The following is a 25,658-nucleotide window of genomic DNA, read 5'->3' as shown; positions in this document are numbered from 1 at the left end:
GAATGACCATTTTTACCTGAAGTATTATGCTCAGTTTTGCTGGGTAGGTAATTCTTGGTTTTATTCCTAGCTCCTCTGACTTCTGGAATATCCTATTCCAATCCCTTTGATGCTTTAATGTAAAGGCCGCTAGATGTTGTGTTATCCTGACTGTATTTCCACAGTACTCAAATTGTTTCTTCCTGACTGCTTGCAATATTTTCTCCTTGACTTGGAAGCTCTGGGATTTGGCTACAGTATTCCTAAGAGTTTTCCTTTGGGGATATCTTTCAGGAGTGATTTCAGTACTTATTTTACCCTCTCGTTCTAGAATATCAGGGAAGTTTTCCTCAATAATTTCATGAATGGTGATGTCTAGGTTCTTTTTCTGATCATGGCTTTCAAGCAGTCCCATAATTTTTAAATTTTTTCTCCAGGATCTCTTTTCCAGGTCAGTTGTTTTTCCAATGAGATATTTCACATTGTCTGCTATTTTTTCATTCCTTTGGTTCTGTTTTATAATTTATTGATTTTTCATAAAGTCATTAGCTTTCATCTGCTCCATTCTAATCTTTAAGGAATTATTTTCTTCAGTGAGTTTTTGGATCTCCTTTTCCATCTGGCCAATCCTGCTTTTTAGGGCATTCTTCTCTTCATTGTCTTTTTGGATCTCTTTTGTCATTTAGGTTAGTCTATTTTTTACAGTGTTATTTTCTTCAGCTAGGGCCAGATCACTCCACTCTCCCACCCTTGTCCCATAAGCTTTTTCCACTGGCCATCCAATTTATTCTCTGAGTTTTGAGATGATGAAGTCTGGAAACCACCACAGTTGTCAGAGATTCAGTCCCCTCAAGGACTGCTCAGGTCCCCTCTCTGCACTCACATCTCACACTGGACTGTGCCCTGCCCCCAGCTTAGTGAGATAGACAGTTTCTTGTGACCTTCCTGGCTATCTTGGGCTGGAAATTTGCTTCACTCCATCATTCTATGGGTTCTGTAGCTCCAGAATTTGTTTAGAGTCACTTTTTTTTACAGATATTTGACTGGGCTTGGTGGGAGTACTCTAGAAAGTCCATGCTGTTGTTCTGCCATCTTGGCTCTGCCCCTCGAGGGGAAGTTAATTGTCCAATATTACATAAGTACCAAATACAGATATTAAGATATCAGCTTTTTGACAATATGCATCCACTTTATCCATCTAAACTACCTGTAGCCTTCCTACACTCTCCATCTAGCCCAACTCACCTATTTGCTGTTCCTTTAACTTTGACAGACATCTCCCACCTCCATGCCTTTACTCTGGCTGCCCCATATTCGTGGAGCACTCTTTTCTTCATCCCCACCTCTTATACTCACTAACTTACAAGGCTCAGCTCCTATTCTATTTCATAAATAAAGTCTTTCATGATCCTCCTCTTTGCTAATGTTCTTCCTCCCTCCCTTCTCAAAAGATATACTTATTTAGTAACAACACAACAATTGTAGCATTTATACAGCATTTTAAGATGTTCAAAGTGCTATATATATATATATATATATACGTATATATGTACGTATACATATATATATACGTATATATACATACGTGTATATATATGGAAGCAAATTCTCTTTCTCCTCCTCCTTCTCCTCCTCCTTCTTGGTCTTCTACAGATGAAGAAAATGAGGCTGACAGAGGCTTGTGAGTTGTTCAGGATCACAAAACTAGTAAGTTTCTGAGGGCAGATTTGAACTCAGGTGTTCCTGCTTTCAGGTCTACCATTCTATCCATTGTGCCACCTATCTACCTATGCTTATATGTGGCATCTCCCAGAAGAATGCAAACTCCTTGAAGCAGGTCAGATACCAGTTTTCATCTTGTTCTTGTATCCCCAGTGATGTTTGTACCTAATAGGTACTTAATAAATTCCTGTTGGATAAGTAAGAATTAAGTGCTAGCACCAGGATTTGAAGCTGGTCCCATGATTCCATTTCTCTTCCCACCAAACACAGGTGTTTCAAATCTGATGTGTTAAAGTGTGGGTAGGAATTCATTGGATAAACTGGGGAAGTCACAGTCACAGGGAAGGGTATAAGACAAAACACAGAGGTGATAAAGCAAAGGACCTGTATGAGAATGGAAAATAATCCAATTTGAATGGAGCATGGACCTCATGGCAAGAATAATAACAGAAAGGGCTAGATGGTAAGTAGCCTTTTGTTTGACTCCAGAGGGATGAATGAGAAACATGGGGTGGGGAGGGGAATGCAAAGGAGAAATATTAGGCTAGATGTTAGGAAGAATGCCTTACTGATTGGTGCTGGCCATAGATGGAGTGGGCTGCCTTGGGTAGCTATGGATTCTCCCTTCCTAGAGGCTTCCAGTAGCAGTTAATGACAACTTGTCATAGATTGCATAAGCTCCTTTTCACATGTGAATTTTCTTAAGTGGTCACTGAAATTCTTTGTCACTCAGATTCTGAGAAGATATTGCAATAGCAGAACCAAAGAGAAAGGAGGATGTTTAGGTAGGAACAGGATCAGAGAGGAGGAAGTGGCATCTCTAGTACCTGAAAGGAGGTTGCTTTTTATATATTCTCTTTCTGTCACTGTCTTTTCTATCTTTTCTCTGCCTTTCTCAATTTTCTATCTACTCTTTCTTTTCACTTTCTCTTTCCTCTCCTTCTCCTTCTTTCCTTCTCTGTCTCTTTGTGTATCTCTGCTTCTGATGGTCTATCTCTGTCTCTCTCTGTGTCTCTCTCTCTGTCTGTCTCTTTGTCTCTCTCTGTCTCTCTTTCCCTCTCTGTCTGCCTCTCTCTCTCTCTCTCTCTCTCTCTCTCCCTCCCTCCCTCCCTCCCTCCCTCCTTCCTTCTCCCTGTCCCTCTATCTCTGGCTGTCTTTCTGTCTCTGTCTCTCTCTATCTCTCTGTCTTTGTCTCTCCTCTTCCCTCCTTCCCTCCTCTCCCTTTCCCTTGGGCTCTCCCCTCCCCTCCTTCTTCTCCTCTCCCTCTCCTTTATTTCACTTCCTCTCCCTCTTCCTTCCCCTCTCCCTCTCTTGGTCTCTCTCTTAAACACACACATACACACACACACACACACACACACACACACACACACACACACACACACTCAAGACCCCAGATTTCTCACCTTTACAATATTAGACTGTAAGTACCTAGAAGACAAATGATTCCCTTTCCTGCCATGTCACCAAAGAGATTAACATCATTAACAAGTTAAAAGCAAGTCAAATTTGTAAAAGACACTTTAAAAAGGTACAGCAGGCATTGTGTAATTTCATCTTATCTTTTTCATCCAGGGGTGATTTTCTCTCTCCTGACATTCCCCATTCTCCTTTGGGACATGATTATCTCTACTTCTTCTCTTCTTTCCTGCCATCTCCATCTAGCTAAACTGAAGGCTCAGAAGGAGAAATCCACTTCTATTTTATGCACATGTCTATGATGTCAGAATGAGGTGTGAGGGGAAGTCTCTGTGTCTGGTGCGTACAATTAGACAGGCCTGGAAACTTTCCTTTGGTTTGTTGTTGACAAAAACTAGGTCCCTGGGCAGCTGTTAATTTTTCCGGGTAGTTCCCAGGTGAAAACCATGTTTAACTTGGAGCCTGGTGGCTCCCTGTGGCATTGGGCTGAACTATGATGAGATACAAAGGATGAGTTATGAATCTCCTGTCCAGTTTTCCTTTTGATTTCTTTCTTTTGTTGATTGGTAGAGATTTATCTTGTTACAGAATTACTAGAAGAAGTCAAATCGGACCTTGGGAGGCAGGGGGCTGAAGTGGGAAGGGAGGAGAGAAGCAAGGTGAGGCTATTTTTATAACGAATCCCCTCCATTTGTCAAGGAAGTGCTGACTCACAGGTATCCAGAGTAAAGTAAGCTGTTAATCTTCAGTAAGGAGAAGACCAAGTAGTGGTTCCCCATCCTCAGAAATTTAATTACTGTTGAAAATTACCAGGTGAGTTCTTTGTTATCATTGTATTACTTTGAAGAAGTAAATTATATCTATCTTTTTTTTTAAAAAAAAACAAAACCTCTTAAACTGTGAACAGGAAATAAGCCCTCCCTCCTAGTTGACAAGGGGGAAAATACAAGGTTTGGAGACAGATTAATTAATCGTTCCTGGTTGTATAATTGAATAAGGAAAATGAGTTTGGGAGGTCTTGGTCCCCTTCCTCAATAGGACCAGGAATGAATGGGGGAATTTGGCAATGCAGAATAGGGGAAAGGGGCTGAATGTGGAGATAGAGGACTTGGGGTCAAATCCTTGCCCTGCCCCTTGGTATTTTTGGGTCTTGGACAAGTCACTTGTTTGGGCCTGAGTTTATCACCTGTTGAGAGGGTTGGATTAGTGGGCCTCAAAGGTCCCTTAAAGCTGTAATCCATGCTATTATTTCCTGCCTTGTGAATTGCTCCAAGAGTTTGTGGCTATGGAATGAGAAAATATGAGACTGTGAATGGAAATTCTAATTTATAGATTGTTTGACTGGTCTTCAGTAACTCAGAATCTCTCCTCTTTCCCTCACCTGACCACCCCCTCCTACACCCCCCCTCCCACACACACATGCACAACAAGCAGGGTCAATCATATGAGTGTGTACGTGTATATTTGAGTTTGTATGTGTGTCTAGGGGAGAGTCATGGGTGTTTTACCTACAGAAGAGGAGTCTCGGAATAGACACAATGGTTTCTTCAAGCAAATCAAAGTCTATTCTGGGGAAATCAGGCAAGTCAGTCAACAAACACTTACTGAGCACTTTCTCTATGGAGCACAGCCCAGAAAGGAGAGCTGGAAATAATCAATTTATTCCTGTATGCCATGCACTGTGCTAAGTTCTAGGGATTAAAAAAATCAAAATCAAACAGCCCCTGCCCTCAAGGGGCTTAAATTCTATATAGCAGGAGACAACATCTATATACAAGTAGATTAAAAATTATTAAGTCTAAACATGAGATCAACTTTTGCAGGGGAAGCACTAGCAACTGAGAAAGATTAGGGAAGGTTTCATGTAGGAGATGATATTTGAAGGAAAATGGGGATTTGAAAATCAAAGGTGAGGAAGGAAGCTATTCCAGGCACAAGGAGCAGCTGGTGCAAAAGTGCAGGGTGAGAGACAGAATGCCATGCATGTTTGGTCCAGTTTGATCAACCCAAATAGTCCATTAAATGGAGTGACATATGATAAGCCTGGAAAGGAAAGTCAAAGCCTGGTTTTTAAATGCCAAAGGAGATCACATTTCATTTTAAAGGAAATAAGGAGCCACAGAAATGTGTTGACCAGCAGCGCTTGTCTATGTCTTGGGAATTTCCCTTTAGCAGTTTTCTGCAGGACAGATGGGAAAGTGGAGAGACTGGTGACCTGATCAGGTCCTAGGAGGCTGATTGCAGTACTGCAGGTAAGAAAGGATTGGGACAAGTTGTAAAGAAGACTAAACCTTATTTGGCCTTACACAGATCACTTCTCTGGGCTGCCATTTTAACATCTGTTCATTGAGGGACTTGGACTAGATGACCTCTGTCTCTTCCATCTGTAATCCATATTATCATGAACTTCTTCAGGAATTAGTGGTTAGGGAGGGAGAGGATTTAGATTCAACGTCAGGGAAAACAAATGGAAAAAAAACACTTCCTTAAAATTAGAACAATATAAAAGTGCATTTGACTACTTCAGGAGATAGTGGATTACTCCTCATAATAGGTCTTCAGATGATCTAGATCACCATATGCTGGGTATACTTGGTGGATTCTTATTCAGATGTGGGTCAGAAAAGACGACTTTTGAGGCTCTTTCTAAAACTGAGGTTTTGTGACTGTGTGTGTGTGTGTGTGTGTGTGTGTGTGTGTGTATGTACATATAGAGCCACAGTGAAATTTAGAGTTCTGAAAATGTTATCCAGTGATTCTCTACATTGTTGGCTTGGATCAGGGAGTCGTCTCCACTTGAAAGGGCACTTCTAGGTTTCCAGAAGATCCAGTGGATTGTGGAAGACTTCTCAAGGTCTGCAGTTACTGGTTGTCTCAATAGGGCATGCAATCTGTTATTTGATTTCAGTTTGCCTTCCTGGAGGCAAAATCAGTCCGACATTTTATTTCTCTCCTAAATCAGTAATCTCCGGAACCTTTCCTTCCTATGTTGTTTGCAATAGGATTTTATTTTGGTGTATTACTGAATGGTTTTTGCAAGACTGCCTGCCTGTCAGCTCACTGGAACACTAGGTCCAGATATTTTACACAGGCCTCCTATTGAGGGGCTAGATGCCCAAGAAAGGCATTGAAAAATGCCAAGCTGAGCAGTACCCTTAATCCATAAAACAAAAGCCAGATACTGACCTTCGGGTCTGCTCACACATCTTTCTCTCCCAGGAAACTCCCTTTGTTTCTGCACATCTGAGCTGCTGACACGTCACCACTGAAGTCTCTGAAGTAGTATTTCAAATGATTGTTAGAGCAGAGGTCTCCAACCTTTTTGAGTACAAGGACCCCTTTTAAACATTGAGACATTTCATAGACTGCCTCTTTCCTCCCCTCATATGATAGTAGTCCTATTGGGGCAGGTAGGTGGTGCAGTGGATAGAGCACCAGTGCAGGAGTCAGGAGGACCTGAGTTCAAATCTCACCTCAGACACTTAACACTCACTAGCTGTGTGACCTTGGGCAAGTTACTTAAACCCAATTGCCTCATCCTGGGTCATCTCCAGTCATCCTGATGAATATCTGGATGGATATTCATTGGATTCAGATGGCTCTGGAGTAGAAATGAGGCTGGTGACCTGAACAGCCCTCCCTCCCTCAAAACAAAGTGAAGTGCAAGTCATGTCATCATTCTATGATGGCATGGTTTTCTTCAGTAATGAAGGACGAACACACACAATAGTCCTGTTATCCATCATTCCATATCCCTTCCCTAAGCCTTTGTATAAGCTGACCCTCATGCTTGGAATGTCGTTTAGTGACTTCTTGGAATCCATGCCTCTTTCAAGGCTCAGCTCAAGTGCTATCTCTTACATAAAACCTTTCCTGATCCCCTCAGCTATAAGTTCTCTCTCTCTCTCTCTCTCTCTCTCTCTCTCTCTCTCTCTCTCTCTCTCTCTCTCTCTCTGCCTGTCTCTGTCTCTGTGTGTGTGTGTATCTGTCTGTCTCTCTGTCTCTTTCTCCGTGCATATGTGTCTCTGTCCCTGTCTCTCTCTCTTCATCCCTGTGTGTCTGTCTCTGTTTCTCTCTCTGCCTCTCCCTGTACATTTGTCTGTCTTTCTTTGCCTGCATGTGTGTATCTCTGTCTGTCTGTCTGTCTGTCTCTGTCTCTCCCCGACCTTGCAATTATTTGTATTTCCTTACTTGTGTTTATAGGGTCCCAAAATTTTTAGTGCGCTTTTAAACTTTAAAGTTCAAAACTGAACCAAGATTTATAAGATATCTAGATGCTGTGTTCTTTTTTGAGACAGAGACAATTTAGTTTTTACGTCATCAGCTTCAAACACACTGCCTTGTACAGACTAAATCAGAACCTGGGGCCTCAAGGCCATATGTGACCCTCTAGGTCTTCAAGTGTGGCCCTTTGACTGAATCCAGACTTCACAGAACAAACAAAAACGATTTGCTCTGTAAAACCTGAACTCAGTCAAAAGGCCACACCTGAAGACCTAGAAGGTCACATGTGACCTTTAGGCTGCAGGTTCCTGACCCCTGGACTAAATACTTAATAAGAACTTGTTGAATTAGATTGAATTATATTGACTAGTATCCATTGACTAAGGGAATAACACATAATGGTTTAACAAAACAGAAATTCAGTAACACAGTCAAAATCACTTGAAAAATGGAGAAACTTTAAACTGCAAGAACTAGAAGAAGCATTCTTTATGGTTTATTACCTGGGTTAACTTGAACAAGTCATTAACCTCTCTGAGTCTTGATTACTTCATCTGTCAAATGGGAGGTTTTGATTGGATGATCCCTAAAGTCCCTTCTTGTCCTAAAACAATAATCCAAGTCCAACTACTTCATTTTAAGATCACAAGATCCTAAATTTGGAGCTTGGAAATCAGATACCACCTACCATGAATGCCTTCACTTTAACATATGAATTGGCTGAGACCCAAGGAAATTGTGATGAGCCAAAGATCACCAAGCTGATGAATGCCAGGAGTTGGCACTTGAATTCAGGTGTCCCAGCTCCTTATACTTTCACAACCCTGTGCTACCTCTCTGAGGGGAGGGAATTCTCAGAGGGAAAGTATACTGAGATCTGACTTTTGAGGGCAAGTGTCTTAGATGATTGCCCTCCTATTGGTTAATTGTGTCACCGATATCCACTTTTTCTCCTTGGCTTCCTTTTCAGCAGCTCTTGATAGGGGGAAAAGCCTAAGAATTCATTGCTTACTGGCTCCAGAGAGACATCAACCTATATGTCTGTCAGTCACTGATTCTCACCTCAGGCCATTGGGCAGTGGAACTCACAAGCAGTGATGGGGAGAAGGCACTGAAGGACCAGCTTCCCATTGCAGTAGGCCCATATGCCATCACTGGCATAATTGTTTCTTTGAACTACTGCATCTGATCATGTCCATTGAACAGGGATGCCAATTCTACTTCTCATCTTGATCCTATTTGGGGTCATTCCTTGTCACTCATGGGCTAGCTTTCATTATTACCAAGCAGCATAGTGGAGAAGATGAAGTACTGAACAGTTAAACTCACAGAGCCTGGGTTCACCTCCAGACTCCTCTGCCTCCTATCTCTGTAACATTAGAAAACACATTCAACCTCCATAGTCTCAATTTTATTAACTAAAAATGAAGATGATTGACCTAGATCAGAGGTTCTTAACTTAGGTTTTCTTATTTTTTCTTTTTTTTTAATTTAGGCTTCATAATTTTTTTAAAAAAATAACTATGTTTCAATATAATTGTTTCTTCTGTAATTTATTTTATATAACTCAAAACGTTATTCGAGAAGGAGTTTATAGGTTTTCCCAGACTGCCAAAGGGGTCCATGACACACAAAAATCTAAGGTACCTATGAATCTTCCAATTTTGGCATGTGATCTCTTGATACAGAAGGAAAGTAATTTCTTCCTGAAACATGCATGTTATGTTATAGTAAGAAGAATAATGTATTGAGGAGAGGGGAAAGAAACGTCAGGATATCTGGAATCTAGTACCATGGACAGTCCCTGCATCTGTCACAGTAGCTTCCATTTATAAAGCATTTTCCAACTTCTATAAAGCTTCACCTATATTAGCTTGTTTAAGCCTTATAGGAAAGCTTTAAAGTACATGGGGCACGTATGATCCCTGGTGGATAGTTGATGAAACTTTGATTCAGAGAGGGATGTAGTGACTTGTTCAGAGCCCCAGAGGAAGTCAGTGCAGATCTGGGGTTCGAGTCCAAGTAAAGGAAACAGTGGCTAAAAGAACTTTGAATTTGGAGAGGCTTAGGTTCAAGTGCATTGTCCATCACTCTGAGACATAAGCCTACAGGGAAATCACATAATGTCTCTGGAACTCAGTGTATTCATCAGTAATGGATCTAAAGACTGGACCTTGTCCATTTCCTATGTGAGGAAACCCCTGCTACTAATGGAGGTTCAGCATCATCTCTGAGATTTACAGTCTTACTGTGTTTCCTAGAGTAGTGCTTTTCAAAGTATGGTCCAGAGGTTCCTTGGAGGTCCTGAGATCTTTCAAGGCATCTATAAGGTTAAAGTTATTTTCATAATACTGAGAGACCTACCTGTGTGTCAGTCACTGACTCTCACCTCAGGCCATAGGGCAGTGGAACTTTGTGTTTCGATTTCTACTGCAGTAAATATTGATAGATATAGCCCGCCTAAACAAAAACCCTTTGTGGAGGGATTCTCAATGATTTTTAAGACTATAAAGGGGTCCCAACACTCCTAAAGTTTTGAGCAATTGCATATCCAGAGTCACAGAACTGGGGTGTTTCAAAGGTAAAACTTGAACCCAGATCTTCCTGGCTTTGAGGATGACTTCTTATCTACTACCTCACAGTGCCTCTCACATCACTCATTTATTCATCAATAAAATGAAGATAATAATACCTGTAGTTTCACTCTCGTTAGCTTGTTGTAAATATCAAATAACTTGCTGCATGTAAAATGCTTTGAAAACCCTAAATCATTCCATGTGCATTGGGAATTATCACTGGAAAGGGTCCTGACCCTTTGGGTAGGTCCCTTACCCTCTCTCAGTCTTAGGTTTTGCATCTTGCAAGTGAAAGGGTTGAATTAGATGATTTTAAGACCAGTGCTTATGTTGTAGCATTCTTTGAGTTACTTCTTCTCTAATTATCCCTAAGAAAGAGCAATTCTAAGCTTTAAAAACATATTCCAGGCATTTTCTGAAAACATCTTAGCCCAGAAGCCTATTTGTTATAAGCTTGGCTATTTTCAGAGTTGCCAGTGGAAGCCTTTGCAAAGACCAATGGGAAGGTGATAATTTTGTGGCAGGGCAAAGCAGGGTCATTTTTCAAAATTGCTAATCATCTCTCCTTATACACTACAAACTACCTGAATCCATCATGGACTGGCTAATCCGGAAACAGCTTGTGATATCATCTCTCTGGATAGTATAGTTGGAGGTGGGGAGAACACATTAGAATGTAAGTTCTGGAAAGCAGGAAGTGTTTTTGCCTTTCTTTGTGTTCCCCAGAATGTGGCTCAAAAAAAGGGCTTAAGAAATGCTTATTGATTAATTTTGATTGATTGAAAAGGCTCTGTTTTTGGAGTTAGAAAATCTAGGTTTCTATCTCCAGCAGTCATATATAAGCTTCATGTCCTTGGCCAAGTCACTAACCTCTTGAGATCTATTTCTTCATCTATGAATTAGTTATTGGTTTAGATGCCTCCAAAATGCCTTCCAGCTCTGGAGTCCAAGACTACACTTGTCTTTGGAAATATTATAGGACCATAGACTTAGAATTGGAAAAGACCCTAGAAATCAAAAGTCAAAATTCTTCATTTTGCTAATGAGGAAACTGAGTTTGAAAGACCATAAACAACAGGATTGAATTTGGGTCCTTTGATTCCAGATTTCAGGCTCTTTCAACTGCTGTTTCTTTGCAGTTCATGTATCAGGATTTGAAAAAGCTACAAGCACCTGCTGGGAAATAATAATAGGGTTGAAAAAGAAAACAGCGACAGGAGGTGGATGGGTCCTTAGGAGGTCTCACAATTAACTTGTAACCTGATAAATGGTAAATATAAACATTAGCAAAGACCTGTGGTTATCATTCTTGGGGGAGTGAAGGACCAAATAGGAATATTGACTCAGGGAAAATGCATCTTTTATTCCTGCTTTTCTGGGGAGAATAGGGCAGGAGGAATTTTTAAAATGTTATCCAAGAATTTGAGGCCATTAAGAAAGAACAACTCTTGCTCACTGTAGGAATGATGGGTAGCAGATTCCTACCTGATTCAGTCTTTCTAAATCGTGGAATCGGTTTAACAACTTTTCACAAAATAAATTTCAAAACAGGAGAAACAATTATCTTTTTTTATTTGTTTACTTTTTGTGATTTTGCCAGTAAAGAGAATTCTCAGTGAGGAAATTCCTCCCAGCGATGAAGATCTGCAACTTCTCTGTAATTCAATTTGTCTTAGATAGTTGACTAGGACACTGAGTTAAATGAGATAGAATTGGAAAAGCACTTAGCAAATGCCTAGAACATAGTAACTGCTTTACAAATGCTTGTTTCCCTCCTTCAGGGATAAAGTGACTTGTCTCTGGTAATCTTGAACCCAGGGCTTCCTGACTCTGAGGCCACTTCAGTGTCCATGATGCTTTGCAGTTTGTCTGAGCTATCTTGGGTGAAGTAGTAAAAGTATGCTTTAATAAGGCTTGCTGATATTATGGGGATTAAACCCACCTCTTGTCCACGTCATGGAAAAACTGAGGAGGACAGTGATAGATATCTGCCCAGTACTACTAAAGCTTTATCAGAAAGGCTTTTTATTATTGTCATTATCATCATTATTATTTTTACTGGAGCAAATATTAAAGTTTTTTCAACAACGAATTTCTATTATTTTATCCCCTACCCCACCTCACCCCTCCACACTGTATCCAGAAAGGGAAAAGAAAGACCTGGCTTCCATAACTCAGCTGACTTTGGATAGTTTGTATAGAGAGGAATGGAAAATATGGTCCTCTTGCCCCCTCTTAACTTCAGACTATCAACTTCTTGATGGAACTGGACTCTGAGAAACTGATTTTGAGTCAAGGTTCTACTATTGTTTGATCAGAAGAAAGAAGGCAAAGCAAAGGTCTGGTCCCAACTCCACTCTGCAGATGAAGAAATTGAGACTAAAGAAAGGAACTGGGTTCCTCAAGGGTAGCAGAACTTGGAAATGAATGCAGGTCTTCTGCCTCCAAATAGAGCGTGTTCTATTATTCCACGTGACCTCTGTGCAGGGCTGCATTAAGGCTCCCATAAGCCCTCATGATTTGGATTACATATAGGTCCTTTGGCAGATGCTGTTTTCTAAGTGTATCTCATTTGACAATGAAAAATATATCAAAATGTGGATCTTTGGTGTTAATATCTTTGACTTTATAAAAGGAAGATCGATGTTGGCATAGCTCCCTTTGCCTGTTTGTATGAACGCTGTGCCTGTCCTTGAGACGTTCGCATATAAATATATAAAGTTGTATAAATACACTGCATATTTACATGGTAAATATTTATATTGTATGTATACATTGGAAGGTGCAAATCTATTCCACTTATATATTATTAACAAAAAAGGGAGAATTCAAATCTTTTTATAGGTCCTATAGTTTTTATTGGCCCTAAGCATTGTTCTGATCGTGCCTGACAGAAGATGAAGCTTTGTGTGACCTGCAACAAGCCCCTCCATCTTTGTGGGTTTTGGTTTCCTCATCTGTAAAATGGGGCAAATCTTGACGATGTGAGCTCCAATGTCCCTCCAAGTTCTCAAATATGAATCCTGTGATTTTCTGATTTTAAGAGATGCTTCTTTTCTGGAAACATAGTTTTAGAACTGAATGGGGTTGGTGGTCATCCATTCCACTCACTCCTCATACTACAGAGGAGAAAACTGAAGCGGAGAGCAATTAGGTGACATATTCAAAGTCACACAGGTAGTAATAGCCAAACCCACAGACTCTGATATCCGAGAAAATATTCTTTCCTCTGGGCCATATTTATTGTTTCTCTTATCATCTTTTCTGTTTTTGATTTATGTGTTGATTTTTACACTTTTATTGATATTTCTTGTTTCTACTCCTTTTACATTTCTTATTGTATTTCTCATAATTCAGCAAATATATGTTAAACATCTACTGTGTGCCATAGGTACATGGGCTCAGCTATCTCTTTCCCATGGTCATTCGCGTTCTTCCTACTAGCATCATCCGCACAATGATTTTTGTCTTGAATGACAGTCTGTTGACTGTCTTGGCTTGGGAGGATAGAAGGGAATGCATTATGAGGAATTATGGGTGAATTGTGAGGATTGTTGAATAAGCAATCACTACTTTTACTATATTGAGTCTTAAATCAGTGGCCCCCTGGTTTTGATCATTTGTTGTTCAGTTGTTTTTCAGTCATTTCTGACTTTTTGTGAATCCATTTAGGGTTTTCTTGGTGAAAATACTGAGTGGTTTTCCATTTCCTTCTCCAATTCATTTTATAGATGAAGAAACTAGGGGCAACCAGGGTTAGGTGACTTGCTCAGAGTCACATAGCTAGTAAGTGTCTGAGGCCAGATTTTAATTTAGGAAAATGAGTCCTCTTGCTTCCAGCCCTAGCACTCCACATCAGCTGTACCATCTTAGGTGACAAACCAGGGTATAGTCCCAAATGTCCCAAAGAGGTCTTTGGAATTGAAAGAGAATTCACCTGTCCAACTTCTTCATTCTACAGTTGATGAAACTGGGGACTTGCCCAAAGTCACATAGGTGCTGTCAGATGTTGGATCTGAACCTATGTCTTTTGACTCTATATCCACTGTAATCACATAACCTAGAAATGGTGTTATTCCATTCTGTTTTTCCTCTCCTAAATGAGTATATAATTGTGAACATTCAGAAGACTTCCAGATTGCCCTTCAAAGCCAACAGAAGGTCAGTCAGTCTACTGCCCAGATAAAGTCATTTGTAGCAGGCTAGACTTGCCCTCCCCACTAGAGGAAGAAAGAGTAAAGTTAAATTAAACCAACCTTCATCCAAAGTATGCATATTCATTCATCAGTCCAAATTGAGATGTAAAGTATGTGAGGCATGGAGACCCACCAGATGCTCCACAAAATGGTCACATCTGGAAACAGAAAGTAGCCACTTTCTCCTCTGGGAGAAGTAGTGTGGAGTGGGGAAGGAGTGCATTATTTTAAATATACTTATATGTCTCCCTGTTGGCTCCTCTGACGAAATGTTAGCTTCATATGGCCAGGGACTGCTTGTTCCTTAAATTCCCAGAGCTGAGCACACTGCCTAACGTGGTGGGAGCTTAATGAGTGCTTGGCCATTGAATCTGTGATGTGGGGTCAGAGTTTCTGGGTTCAAGTTCTGACTCTGTTTGCTTTTTTCCTCTGCGGCCTTAGACAGCTGACTTGACTTCTCTGGGCCTCAGTTTCCTCATCTGCAAAGTGAGGGGGCTAGAATAGACATACACATCTAATTTTATAATGTGTTCTTTGTCTTCTGTTTAGTTGATCTTCTTGCCTCACATTCATTCTTTCTCTGTCTCTCTATCTCTTTATTTCTCTCTCTGTCTTTGTCTCTCTGTCTCTCTGTGTGTGTCTCTGTCCCCCCTTTTTCTCTCCATCTCTCTCTGTCTCTATCTCTCCCTCATTCTCTCTCTCTCTCTCTCTCTCTCTCTCTCTCTCTCTCTCTCTCTCTCTCTCTCTCTCTCTCTCTCTCTCTCTCTCCTCTCTCTCTTTCTCTCTCTTCCTCCCTGCCACCCTCTCAGTTTTTTTTACTCCCTCTCTCTCAAGACCCTGGCTAGAATTCACAAACTAACATGCAAAGCTGACTTCAAAAGAACAAGTGGGAGGGAGGGGAGCTCTCCTTGCAAATGAAGAGAGTGGTTGATGGATGGCGCAATAAGCTCCCAGGTCCTGCTTCAGCATTCCATGATATTTTTTGCGGGGAGGGGGTATTGGTTGTTTTTAAAAGATCCCGGATTCACAGAAGTACAGCCGCTTGGCTTTGCTGTGGCTAATCTCATTTTTTCGATGATTAACAACCCAGTTCATTATGTTTTCAGCTCACGTTAAACTCCTCTTCTTAGAGTTTGGTAACATTTCTAGTCATTTCCCCTCTATATTTATCCAGCCTGTATCTTTAGAATTGAGATTTTAGAAAAAAACTATTCACTGCTCATTCCTAAATGTGAACTGAAGGGCAGCTGATAAGAAAAAAATGAGAAGCTCTAAACCTAATTTGGAGTTGGAAGGTCTGTTTTAGCTTATTACCTGTGCGATTTTGAACATGCTAATCCTTTTTTTCCTGTACCTCAGTTACTAGCTAGCTAATAGTTAATATTTATAGAATGCTAGAAGGTGTATAAAGCACTTACAAATATTTGTCTCATTTTATCGTCACAAGAATCCTGAGAGGTCGTTACTATTATTAATCCCATTTTACAGACAAGGAAACTGAGGAAGGTGAGTTAAGTGGTTTGACTAGGATCACACATATAATAAGTGTGTGAAGCTGGATTTGAACTCAGGTCTTCCTTAGTGCTCTATTCACTATGCAACCTAGCTATCTCATCTAGGGAATGAGGGGAATTCAAAAGTTGCGTTCATCTGATAATTCTTTATCTCATTGAAAAGATGGCTGGTTTTTAAGTCAGGGAGATCTGGTTTCAAATCTCAGCTCTGCCACTTACATGTGACTTTGTACAGGTTTTTTCATCTACACTTCTCTCAGACTCAGTTTCCTCATCTGTAAAATAAGGGAGCTGGACTCCTTTACCTCTTAGGTCCCTTCCAAGTCCAAACCTAACATGTCACAATTATAATGCCTTTAGAGACTCCCCAGGAGGTGTCTTTCTGATGAGACCAGACTTGGTTAGGGTGGCATGGCCACAGACATAAAGCTTACCCTGGAGAAGATGACAATTGTCAGAAATCTCTTAGCTAAGAATCTGAGCCCGTCCTCAGATTCTATGGGCACAAGGGTTTTCTTCTTGCCCTGGATCAGCAGTAAATGAGACCAAGTAAGGAGCTGTCCCATGACTTTTATTTTTTCCTATAGAATAGACAAGGTCATAGTTTTACAATTTTACCTTCATTGCAAAAAAACTTCATGAGATTTGGAGATAGGGAGCGTTCAAAATGCTGCATAAATTATGTTGGTTGATTTTTCTTTGTTACAAAGGAAGGCTCACAGAGATGAAGAGGGGGCAGAGAACAAATCTGGAGATGCCTAGTATTTTTAGAAAGACATTAGTGAAAAAAAATTTAAAAATAAAAAAACGGGGAAATGAAACCATAAAATATACTCCATAACCAGACAATTTGCATTTGAATGCGGGGTCTTTGACATGCCTGAAAATCATCTCTATTGCAGGTCAAATGGGCAGTCCCCCTACTTTGTCCTAATTAGCCCAAGCTATCTATGTCATAGGGATGCTGTAAAGGAAATAATTTGTGCATTTCCAAGCAAAATCGCTATCTGAGTAAAGATATTATTATTACTAGTATTAATCCCTAATGACATTCTTCAGAAATGCCTCTTGAAGATTTAGAAGTGACTTGGCCTTCCTAAATTACATTGAGATTACTAGCTCTGGCTGATCTTACCAATTAATTAAAACTTCTATCAATCATATCGTATTTGCTTAAAGTTTCCATAGAACTTTACTTTCATGATCTCATTTGATTCTCACAATGGTCCTTGGAGATAAAGGGGAAGAGAACTGGTTTCTGACCTTACCGGGAAGGGAGAGGAATGTAGATTTCTAATTGGATAACTATCTACTCCAGTCTCCTCATTTTACAGATTAATGCTTTTCCCATTGTATCCTGATGCATCTCTAAGATTCAGAGAACTTTTACTCCTTGACTCATGGTTAGGCAACCAGTATGTGTCAATTGGGATTCAAATCCAGGTCTTCCTGACTGAACTTTTTTGGCCAATATACCCAACTACCTTTCCCTCTCCATTTCTTTTACAGTAAAGATTACTTCCTCATGTATTAATGTGAACTTTTCTGTTGGCCTTTTATCAATCAATTGCCACCAGAGGTAGGTAGTTCCCCTAGAGAGAACTATGGTGGGGGAGTAGGCAAGGAGTCAGCTCTGCCTCAGCAGGATGATTTGCCAGAGTCATCCTCAATTTTCAACTTGACAATGCCAACCATAATTGTTTTCTGGGAGCAGTGACTGTTTAAAATGCTTCATCTGTAGCAAATCCTCCTATCTGTGACTCAGAGCATCAGTCAGCTGTGAAGGAGGTGAGCCTTTAGCACAGTTCTGTGCTCTGTTGGGTAACTAGCCCACAAAAAATTAAAATTCTAGTGTGTGTTGGGTCTTGAAGACCATGCTGGGCTAGCCAGGTTACCTAATCCTTAGCACAGCCCTTCTGGGGCTGGTGTGATCAAACCAAGGGTCAACCATAGGTCAAGAGCAATCAATGTCTGCAGTTTCCTGGCCTAAGGTGACCTCAGACCAAGTAAGCCAGCTCAGGGCAGCTCAGAGCAGGAGAACATGGGCCTAGAGAAGCCCCCTTGTGACCCCTTCTCCCACTGACACAGCCTTTCTAGCTGAGGATGTGACTCAGGTTAGAGACCTCATGTCAGTAGCAATAAACTTGCTTCCTTGCCATGAATCATAACAAGGTAATTAGTACTCCTCCCCCATCCTCACCCCACCCCTGACTAGATAAGAGAATGTGAGTTATAGGGAGGCATGATTGATATATATTTTTCAATTTCAGCATTTTCAGATGTTGCCTTGCTTTAAAAGGCAGAGATTCTGGACTATTTCCTGGACCCCTTTGGACAATCAGTCTAGGGAAGCTTATAGAGTACTTCTCAGCATCGTATTTTTAAATAATTCAAGAAAATGCTAAAGTTCAGCTAGAAGTGACTGATGATAAAGATTAAAAAAATTCAAGTTCACAGAGCCACTGAAAACTATTCACAGATCCTTTGGGGATCCCAGGTTAATGCCACATAATTTAGAGTAAATTCATTTAAAAAAAGAAAAGGAGAGGATAAAAGAGTAGAGGAGAGAAAAGAGAAAAGAGGAGAGGAGGGAAGGGGTGGGGAGGGGAGGAGAGAGGGGAGACTGAGTGTTGATGATGTGAAGAGTGATGGAAAAGTAGGTAGTAAAAGGTCTTCCTATGTGAGCTTCTATGTAATCTTCTGTTTATATTTGTTTTTCTACATCTCTGTTGTCCCCTCCCCCCCATTCTACTTCTTCCACTCAAGAACCCAGGTGGTGGGGTCAGCAACCTTTGGTTCAAATGCTATCTTCTGCATTTATTCTTTCTTTGACCAATGGCAAATCATTGAATGTGAGTCTCAAGTCCAAAATCTGTAAGATGTGGGTGACGTCAGCCCCAGTTGCCCTCCCTGCCTCAGATAGAGTCGCCGTAACGGCATGAGCCTCCTAGTCTTCTCTTTGGAAACCTGGTGGTGATTCTCCCTCAACCTGATTTCTGATAAACCTTCCTCAAGCCAACACCTGGATAAGATAAGCTAGGTTAGGAGTGAGTTGGTGGGGCGTGATTTGGCCATGAGACCTGCAGTGGCAGGGCAGGGAAGAAACAGGCTTGTTCTTGAAGTCAGAAGACATGGATTCCTGGCCTGAATCTGCCATTTCAGCAGATGTGTGGCCTTGCGTGAGTCACTGCCCTTTCCTGAGCCTCAGTTTTTTTCTGTAAAATGGGAAGTATAACATGCTTACCTCACAAGTGTGCTGTGTGCAGGTCATTTAAACTGTAAAGTGCTCGGTAGGTACACGTTTTTGCTAGATTCAACAGCAACAATTGGCATTTTATGTAAATTCAAGGTTTGCAAAGTAATGAACGTATGTTGTCTCATGTGGTCCTCAGAACAATCCTACAAGGTAAGATGACAGCAAAAACGCTAGATTTAAAGTCAAAGGTCCTAGGTTCAAATCTTGGATTAACCAGTTACTACCCATATAATTCTAGGCAAGCCATTTAAATACTCTGGTCTTCATTATCTGGAGGTGGATGAAGTCAATGACTTCAGAGATGCCTTCTGGCTCAGAATCTATGATCCTAAGTTAAATCAACCATATTCCATGCGCAGGCTTATGGTCAATGAAGAACAGCACAGGGCCCTTTCCAAATCCCTGTTATCCATTGGCTTATTCACTGTTAAATTGTGGGGGGCTTGGGGGAGGAGGGGGGTCCTCAAGTGACTTGATCAAACTCTGTCTTTCCCTTCCTGCCATCCCCATCATCAGAGAGTTTTCACCCTAATTTATTTTCTGAACAGTTGTCAACTCAAAATAGAAAGGAAGCAAAATGTTTTAGGGAGCATAGGAGCACAGAATAATAGATTTGGAGCTGGAAGCAACTGTAGAGGCCATCTATCTAATCCTTCATTTTACAGATGAGAAAATTGAGGCCCAGTTAATACTATATTGTAATAGCCTAAATGATATTAGGGGTGGGACTTGAACTTAGTTCCTCTGACTTCAGAGACTGTGTTCTCATCATAGTCATAGCTACATAATATTTTAAGGGATTCAAAGGGCTGAACATGATATTTATTTATTTTATACAATTATTTTTATACTTACATATTATATGTATATAATTATATATGATATGATTATATATATATGATTATATATTAATCCACATTTATGGATTGCTTTGCTTCACATATATTATTTCATTTAAGCCTATCACTAACCCAGTAAGGTAAGTGCTATTTTTATCCCTTTTTAATAGAAGAGAAAACTGAAACCAGATAGCTATTAAGTGTGAGAATTGGGGCTTGAACTTAGGTCTTCTTGACTTCAAGACCAGCCTTTTGTCCGTTGAACTATGTTGCCTCTTTATCTCCTTTTCACAAAACTGAGGCTTGCAAAAGTTTAGTGACTTGTCCAAGGTCACACTACCTATAAGTGTCTGGGGTACAATTTTAACCTGAATCTTCCTAACTCCAGATTCAGGACTCTAAGAACATAGACCATGCTCAGGTGCACTTAAAGGGGGTTTGCAAAGGCCCTGTGATGCCAGTCCAAGTTTCCACATGGATATGGTGAAGTACAACAGCTGCTCATGTCAACAGAGTACTTCATGCCCATTAGTACTTTGGATCCTTATAACAGCTGTGTGAATTTTCAGGGCAAGAGTCACCACTTCCATTTTGTACCTGAGGAAAATGGTTCCAAAATGGGCAAGGAACTCTCCAGGGGTCACCCAAATCATGCTGTAAATGGCAAAGGTACTCAGACGCAGGTCATCATTGCATCCTGACTTTCAAAGGCTAAAGAAGCTATGCTTTATAAGATACCTAAAACATGGAAAACTAAGGAATGAGTCCTTTCTTTTGACAATTTCAGAGGTAGCACATAGCAGATAGAGAACTAGCCCAGGCAGCAGGACACCTGAGTTCATATGCCATCTCTGATATATATATTGACTCTCTGACCCTGGAAGAGTTGCTTAACCACTCACTGCAGAGAAGGTACAGATTTATACTGGTAAAGGGAGTTTCCTTATTGGGAGTTCCCATACCAATCAAATCAGAGTTCTGAAAAAAAAAGATAGGAGCCACAGAATGTCAATATAAAAAGGTAGGATGGTGTGTGGGGGACACACTGTTTGGAGTCAGGAAAAATGTGAATCCAAATCTGATCTCATTTATTTATCCAACTGTGTGATCCTGGGAAAGTCACTCATCTTCTGGACCTCATTTTCCTTATCTGTAAGATGAGAGGGTTGAATTCAAAGAACACCAAAGTCCCTTTCATTTCTAAATCTGTACTTCTGTGATCCACTTTTGATGTTGTACACTAAGGATCCCCAGCTGTTTAGAAATTCCAGAGATCCACAATTGTTCATTTTTATTTTTCCAAACTTCACTCCCTCTCTTTAAAGAAAAGTGAGTGACATGCTTCATTTATTAAAAAATTTATATTGATTTAAACACTTTTTAAAAAGAATTTTATGACCTTGTTGTGGATTTTGATTATTTCCCAAATTATCACCAAACAAGGTTTGAGAACACCGATAGCAGCTGTGACTCGTTGTTAAGCACATTTGGTGTGAACCAGCCTCCCATGAACACTACCACCACATGAATACTACCCCCACTACCCACATGAACATTACCAGAAGCCAGGGTTCTGCAGACTTTCTCACTTTCTGTGGATATTTAAATGTATTCCTCCTTTCAATGGGCCTCTCTGTCTGTCATTTCTACATAAATATACTTCACTCAGCTTGACTTGTCTTCTGTATACTAAGGTAGAAATGGATGAACTTGCCATAAATAAGAAGACACAAAATTCACCTATCTTTGCAGTTTGATAGGCTCATGTTACATAATTCCTATTACTGAGAAAATTGGCTTGTGGATCTCTCATATCTGAAGATCTGGTTAGGGAGGAAAACACATACATGGTTTAGAAGAGAGGGAATTCTTTGGAAATAGAACATCCTTTCAAAAAACCATTAAAGACATCCTATACAATGTTAGCAGCCCAAGGGAAAGGCTTCTTTGGCAAACTGTTAACCAACAACTTAATGAGAATATTAATGCTGGAGTCATCCACTCTCTATTCATTCCTTAATTCATTTGGTCATTCATTCATTCACTCATTTAAAAAAGTCTTTCTTCAGTTAATGATTCTCCTTTCCATAACTATCCTTAAACAGTTACAAAATATTCATGTCTATAGTGATAAACCACAAAATATTTAGTGTGATTTCTCACTGTTGTCAAAACACAACGCTAAAAGGTATCGATATATCCATTGATTATTATGAGAACAAGACGTGGTAAGGGGAGGTGTGCTTAAATTCAATTAAATTTCATTGTTGTTGTACTTTGGAGATAGACAGGATATGGAGGGAATGATGGAGAGACCACAGCTACCTACTGTAATGGAGTCTAATCAAAGCAACAGAGCAACAGAACTCAGAAATGTCATCCTTTATTGACGACTCTCTTAAGCACCAGAGACTCACATAGGAAACTCTCATAATGTAGATAACTCCCATTGGCATTGATGAAAATTACGTGTGTAATGCTCCTTCCAGTCCACATAGAACACCACCCACTTCGGAGCATTTTTTAATTGTAACCTGACTCCCAGAATTTTCCCATGAAAAGAGCACTGGCCCTTGAATTAAAGAACCTGGTTATCCTCATCACCATCATTACCATCATCAATCTTTTATTTACTCTATTATTTGTTATTAATCTAATTATCATTAAATTAATGATAATAATAATGACTAACTTTACATAGCACTTATCTCAAAACAACGCTATTAGGAAGGTGCTACTGTTATCCCCATTTTTCTGATGATCTATGGAGCTATGAGAGGTTAAAAAAAAGGACTTAGGGTCACACAACTGCTAAGTGTCTGAGGCAGAATTCAAACTCTGGTCTTTCTAGCTCTAAGTCCAGCATTCTGTGCCACCCTAGCTGCATCTCCGGATCTACCCATGTAAACTTGAACAAGTTCCTTAAGTTCTTTTAGCCTCAGTTTCCTCATCTGTAAAGTGTGTGTGGTGGTAAGACTGGATCAGTCAATCATTTCACAAGGATTTATTAAATCATAGACAATGTGCTAGGTGCTGGGTGAGTCAGTCCACAATTATTTATTAAGTACCTACTGTTGTGTTTGTCCTTCATTCTGGAAGAGGACCATGACATCAAGATGATGACATGACTTACAGTTGACTTTGATTTGAGTGAGGGAGGGCTGTGCAAGATCACCAACCTCACTTTCTTCTCCTGAACCCTCTGGGTCCATTGGCCTGATATTCATCAGGATGACTGGAGATGGCCCAGGATGCAACAGGAGAGCCTGACTCTTTCAGCCTAAGGTCTTATCCCATTCTCACTTTGAATGAGATACACCCATTCAATGAATAGTCTTCTGTAAGTAACTCAAGAGATGGCCCTTTACAAAAAATCAAGCTGGGAAAAGAAGACCCTCAGGGTTCCTGGATTAAAGAGAAACAATTACTATTTAATTATTGTGCTGGACACTATGTAAAGCACTGGGGATGGCACAAACAAGAACACAGTCTCTGTTGTGAACGGAGTTCCTATTCTCATGGGAGAGACAAGGAATGACATTAATAAATAACTAATGGCATAAAGACATATGCAGTGTAAATGGAAGGTAGCCTCAGAGGGAAGCAGCGAGGGACATGGAGGGAGAACAAGGGTTGGGGGACAGTCAGAGCAAATCCACAGGGTAAGGTCATGGCCTGGTGTATGGGAGGAGCAACAAGTAGGCAGAATAGCTGAAACTCAGAATATGTAGAGGCTAGGGAAATATAAGGAAACTGGAAAAGTGGGGATGGGGCACGGACAGGTTGTAGAGACAAAGAGAAGGATCCATTATCCCTGAAGGTGCATAAGATCCAGCCAGCAACATAAAGGACCCAGGTGGACAGGCACCAAACAGATTGGAGGTGATCCGGGGAAGAGGGGAGGCTAGCGAAGCCATGAAGGAAGCTCATGACCTCTAAGGTCACTTCTAGTTTTATATTGATGATGCTTCACGATCCTTTCTTTCAAAATGAACTAACTGCCTTTGCCTTCTTTCATTCTTTAGGTATCCCTGTAAGAAAGAGGAGAGCAAAGAAGTCACACACATGTCAACGGCAGCCTATTGACCCATCAGTCGAAACAAAGAGGCATTCTGTTGACTTGGGCTGGACCCTTTGCCACCTTTGTCGGGGTAAATGAGGAATGGGCTTGTGATTATGCTGACGCCCCAGCATGCATTTGGTAGACCTGTGGTTAACTCGTTCCCTCTCCATGTGTCTCCTCTTACAAAGTTTTGTTCTCATGATACTGTGCTTTCATTCAGCCAGTATGTGTCCCAAAGGCTGTCTTTGTTCTTCCTCTGGAGGTTTAAATGTCACCTGTAGCAATGCAAATCTCAAGGAGATCCCCAGAGATCTTCCTCCTGAAACAGTCCTCCTTTACTTAGACTCCAATCAGATAACGTCCATCCCCAATGAGATTTTTAAGGACTTGCATCAGCTCCGAGTTCTCAATTTGTCCAAAAATGGCATCGAGTTTATAGATGAGCATGCCTTCAAGGGGGTGGCAGAGACCCTGCAGACGCTGGACTTATCCGACAACCGAATTCAGAGTGTTCACAAAAATGCTTTCAATAACCTGAAGGCCAGGGCCAGGATTGCCAACAATCCCTGGCACTGTGACTGTACTTTACAGCAGGTCTTGAAGAGCATGGCATCTAACCATGAGACAGCAAACAATGTCATCTGTAAGACTTCCGTGCTGGATGAACATGCCGGGAGGCCTTTTCTTAATGCTGCCAACGACGCTGACCTCTGTAACCTTCCCAAAAAGACTACCGACTATGCCATGCTGGTCACCATGTTTGGCTGGTTCACCATGGTGATATCCTACGTGGTATATTATGTGCGGCAGAATCAGGAGGATGCCAGGAGGCACCTAGAATACTTGAAATCCCTGCCAAGTAGGCAAAAGAAAGCAGATGAAGCCGATGACATTAGCACTGTGGTATAGTATTGGGAATGACTAATTTTGATGCAGAAATTAGTTTTGGGTTGCATTAGACTGAGTGGTTTACTTCCAACATCCATTGTATACATTTAAGACTTTGCATTTCAGTTTAATTGAATTATGCCACTGTTGGACTTAAAAAAACTAACATTAAAATGATTTTAATTTGGATGGCCTACACCATAATTTTTTCTCTGGTGGTATATTCCTAAGTAAGCTACTATGTAAACATTAGTTAGATTCATTTCACTATTTAATAATGAAATTTATTTTTTTAATTTAAAACCAAATAAAAGCCTAACTTTGAACCATGTAAAACAGAGTAATTTATTGGACTGGGATCAATGCTATGGATTCATCTGCCTTTTCTATGCTCGGAGTTGACTTTTATGGGCCAAAAGCTCTATCATAATGAAAGATGCATTAATACGCCTTTCTGTAAATCGGGGAGCTGTACCTGAAGCATCTACTAATAAAGATTCTCTCTCAGTCTTTTTAAAAAAAAAAGAAATAAATTTTTGTTGATAACTTTTCGTTTTTGCATTGCCTAAATGTCCCTCATATATCCTTCTTCCTATTTATTCCTAGCATGATTTAGCTATTTAAATACTGACCCACAAAAAAACACCAACCAAGATCTAAGAATTTTCAAGCATCTACTTTTCAAAAGCAAGTCTATGGAGAGGGAGCCTGGTGTGTGTGTGTCAGGGGGTGAGAAACCTGACTTTGTAGTCCCAGGACCTCAGTTCAAATCCTTATCCTGTTGTTTAGCTACCTGTCTGACCTTGGACATGTTAATTAGCTTCTTTGGCCTCAGTTTCCTATCTGTAAAATGAGGGAATTAGACGATATGGCACTATATGGCCAAGCTCTAGACCTCTGGTCCTATGATCTCCAATGATCCTTCTGACTCTAAAAATCTTTATCTATGTATGATTCTAGAGTGTTCTACCCCCTTCTCCAC

General features: G+C 40.5%; 1 protein-coding gene across 6 annotated transcripts in view; it reads left to right on the top strand.

Moving 5' to 3' along the window:
• LRRC3B (leucine rich repeat containing 3B) overlaps nt 1-25,227 on the top strand; it is a 112,000-nt gene extending 86,773 nt beyond the window's left edge. For 5 of the 6 annotated variants that reach the window (XM_072651151.1, XM_072651154.1, XM_072651153.1 and 2 more), the window contains one exon: nt 23,751-25,227. In XM_072651151.1, coding sequence (XP_072507252.1) covers nt 23,918-24,697 — 780 coding nt within the window. In that variant the 5' untranslated portion in view covers nt 23,751-23,917 and the 3' untranslated portion in view covers nt 24,698-25,227. Of the gene's footprint in view, nt 1-3,202; nt 3,934-23,750 lie in introns of those variants that run through there. The other variant, XM_072651152.1, reaches the window with a different exon arrangement.
• Nucleotides 25,228-25,658: the final 431 nt, after the last annotated feature.

Source organism: Notamacropus eugenii, chromosome 3 (assembly GCF_028372415.1).
Source record: "Notamacropus eugenii isolate mMacEug1 chromosome 3, mMacEug1.pri_v2, whole genome shotgun sequence".
Classification (NCBI taxonomy): Eukaryota; Metazoa; Chordata; class Mammalia; order Diprotodontia; family Macropodidae; genus Notamacropus; species Notamacropus eugenii.
The sequence above is the reverse complement of the archived record's forward strand: the minus strand, read 5'-3'. Positions and strand labels throughout refer to the sequence as shown.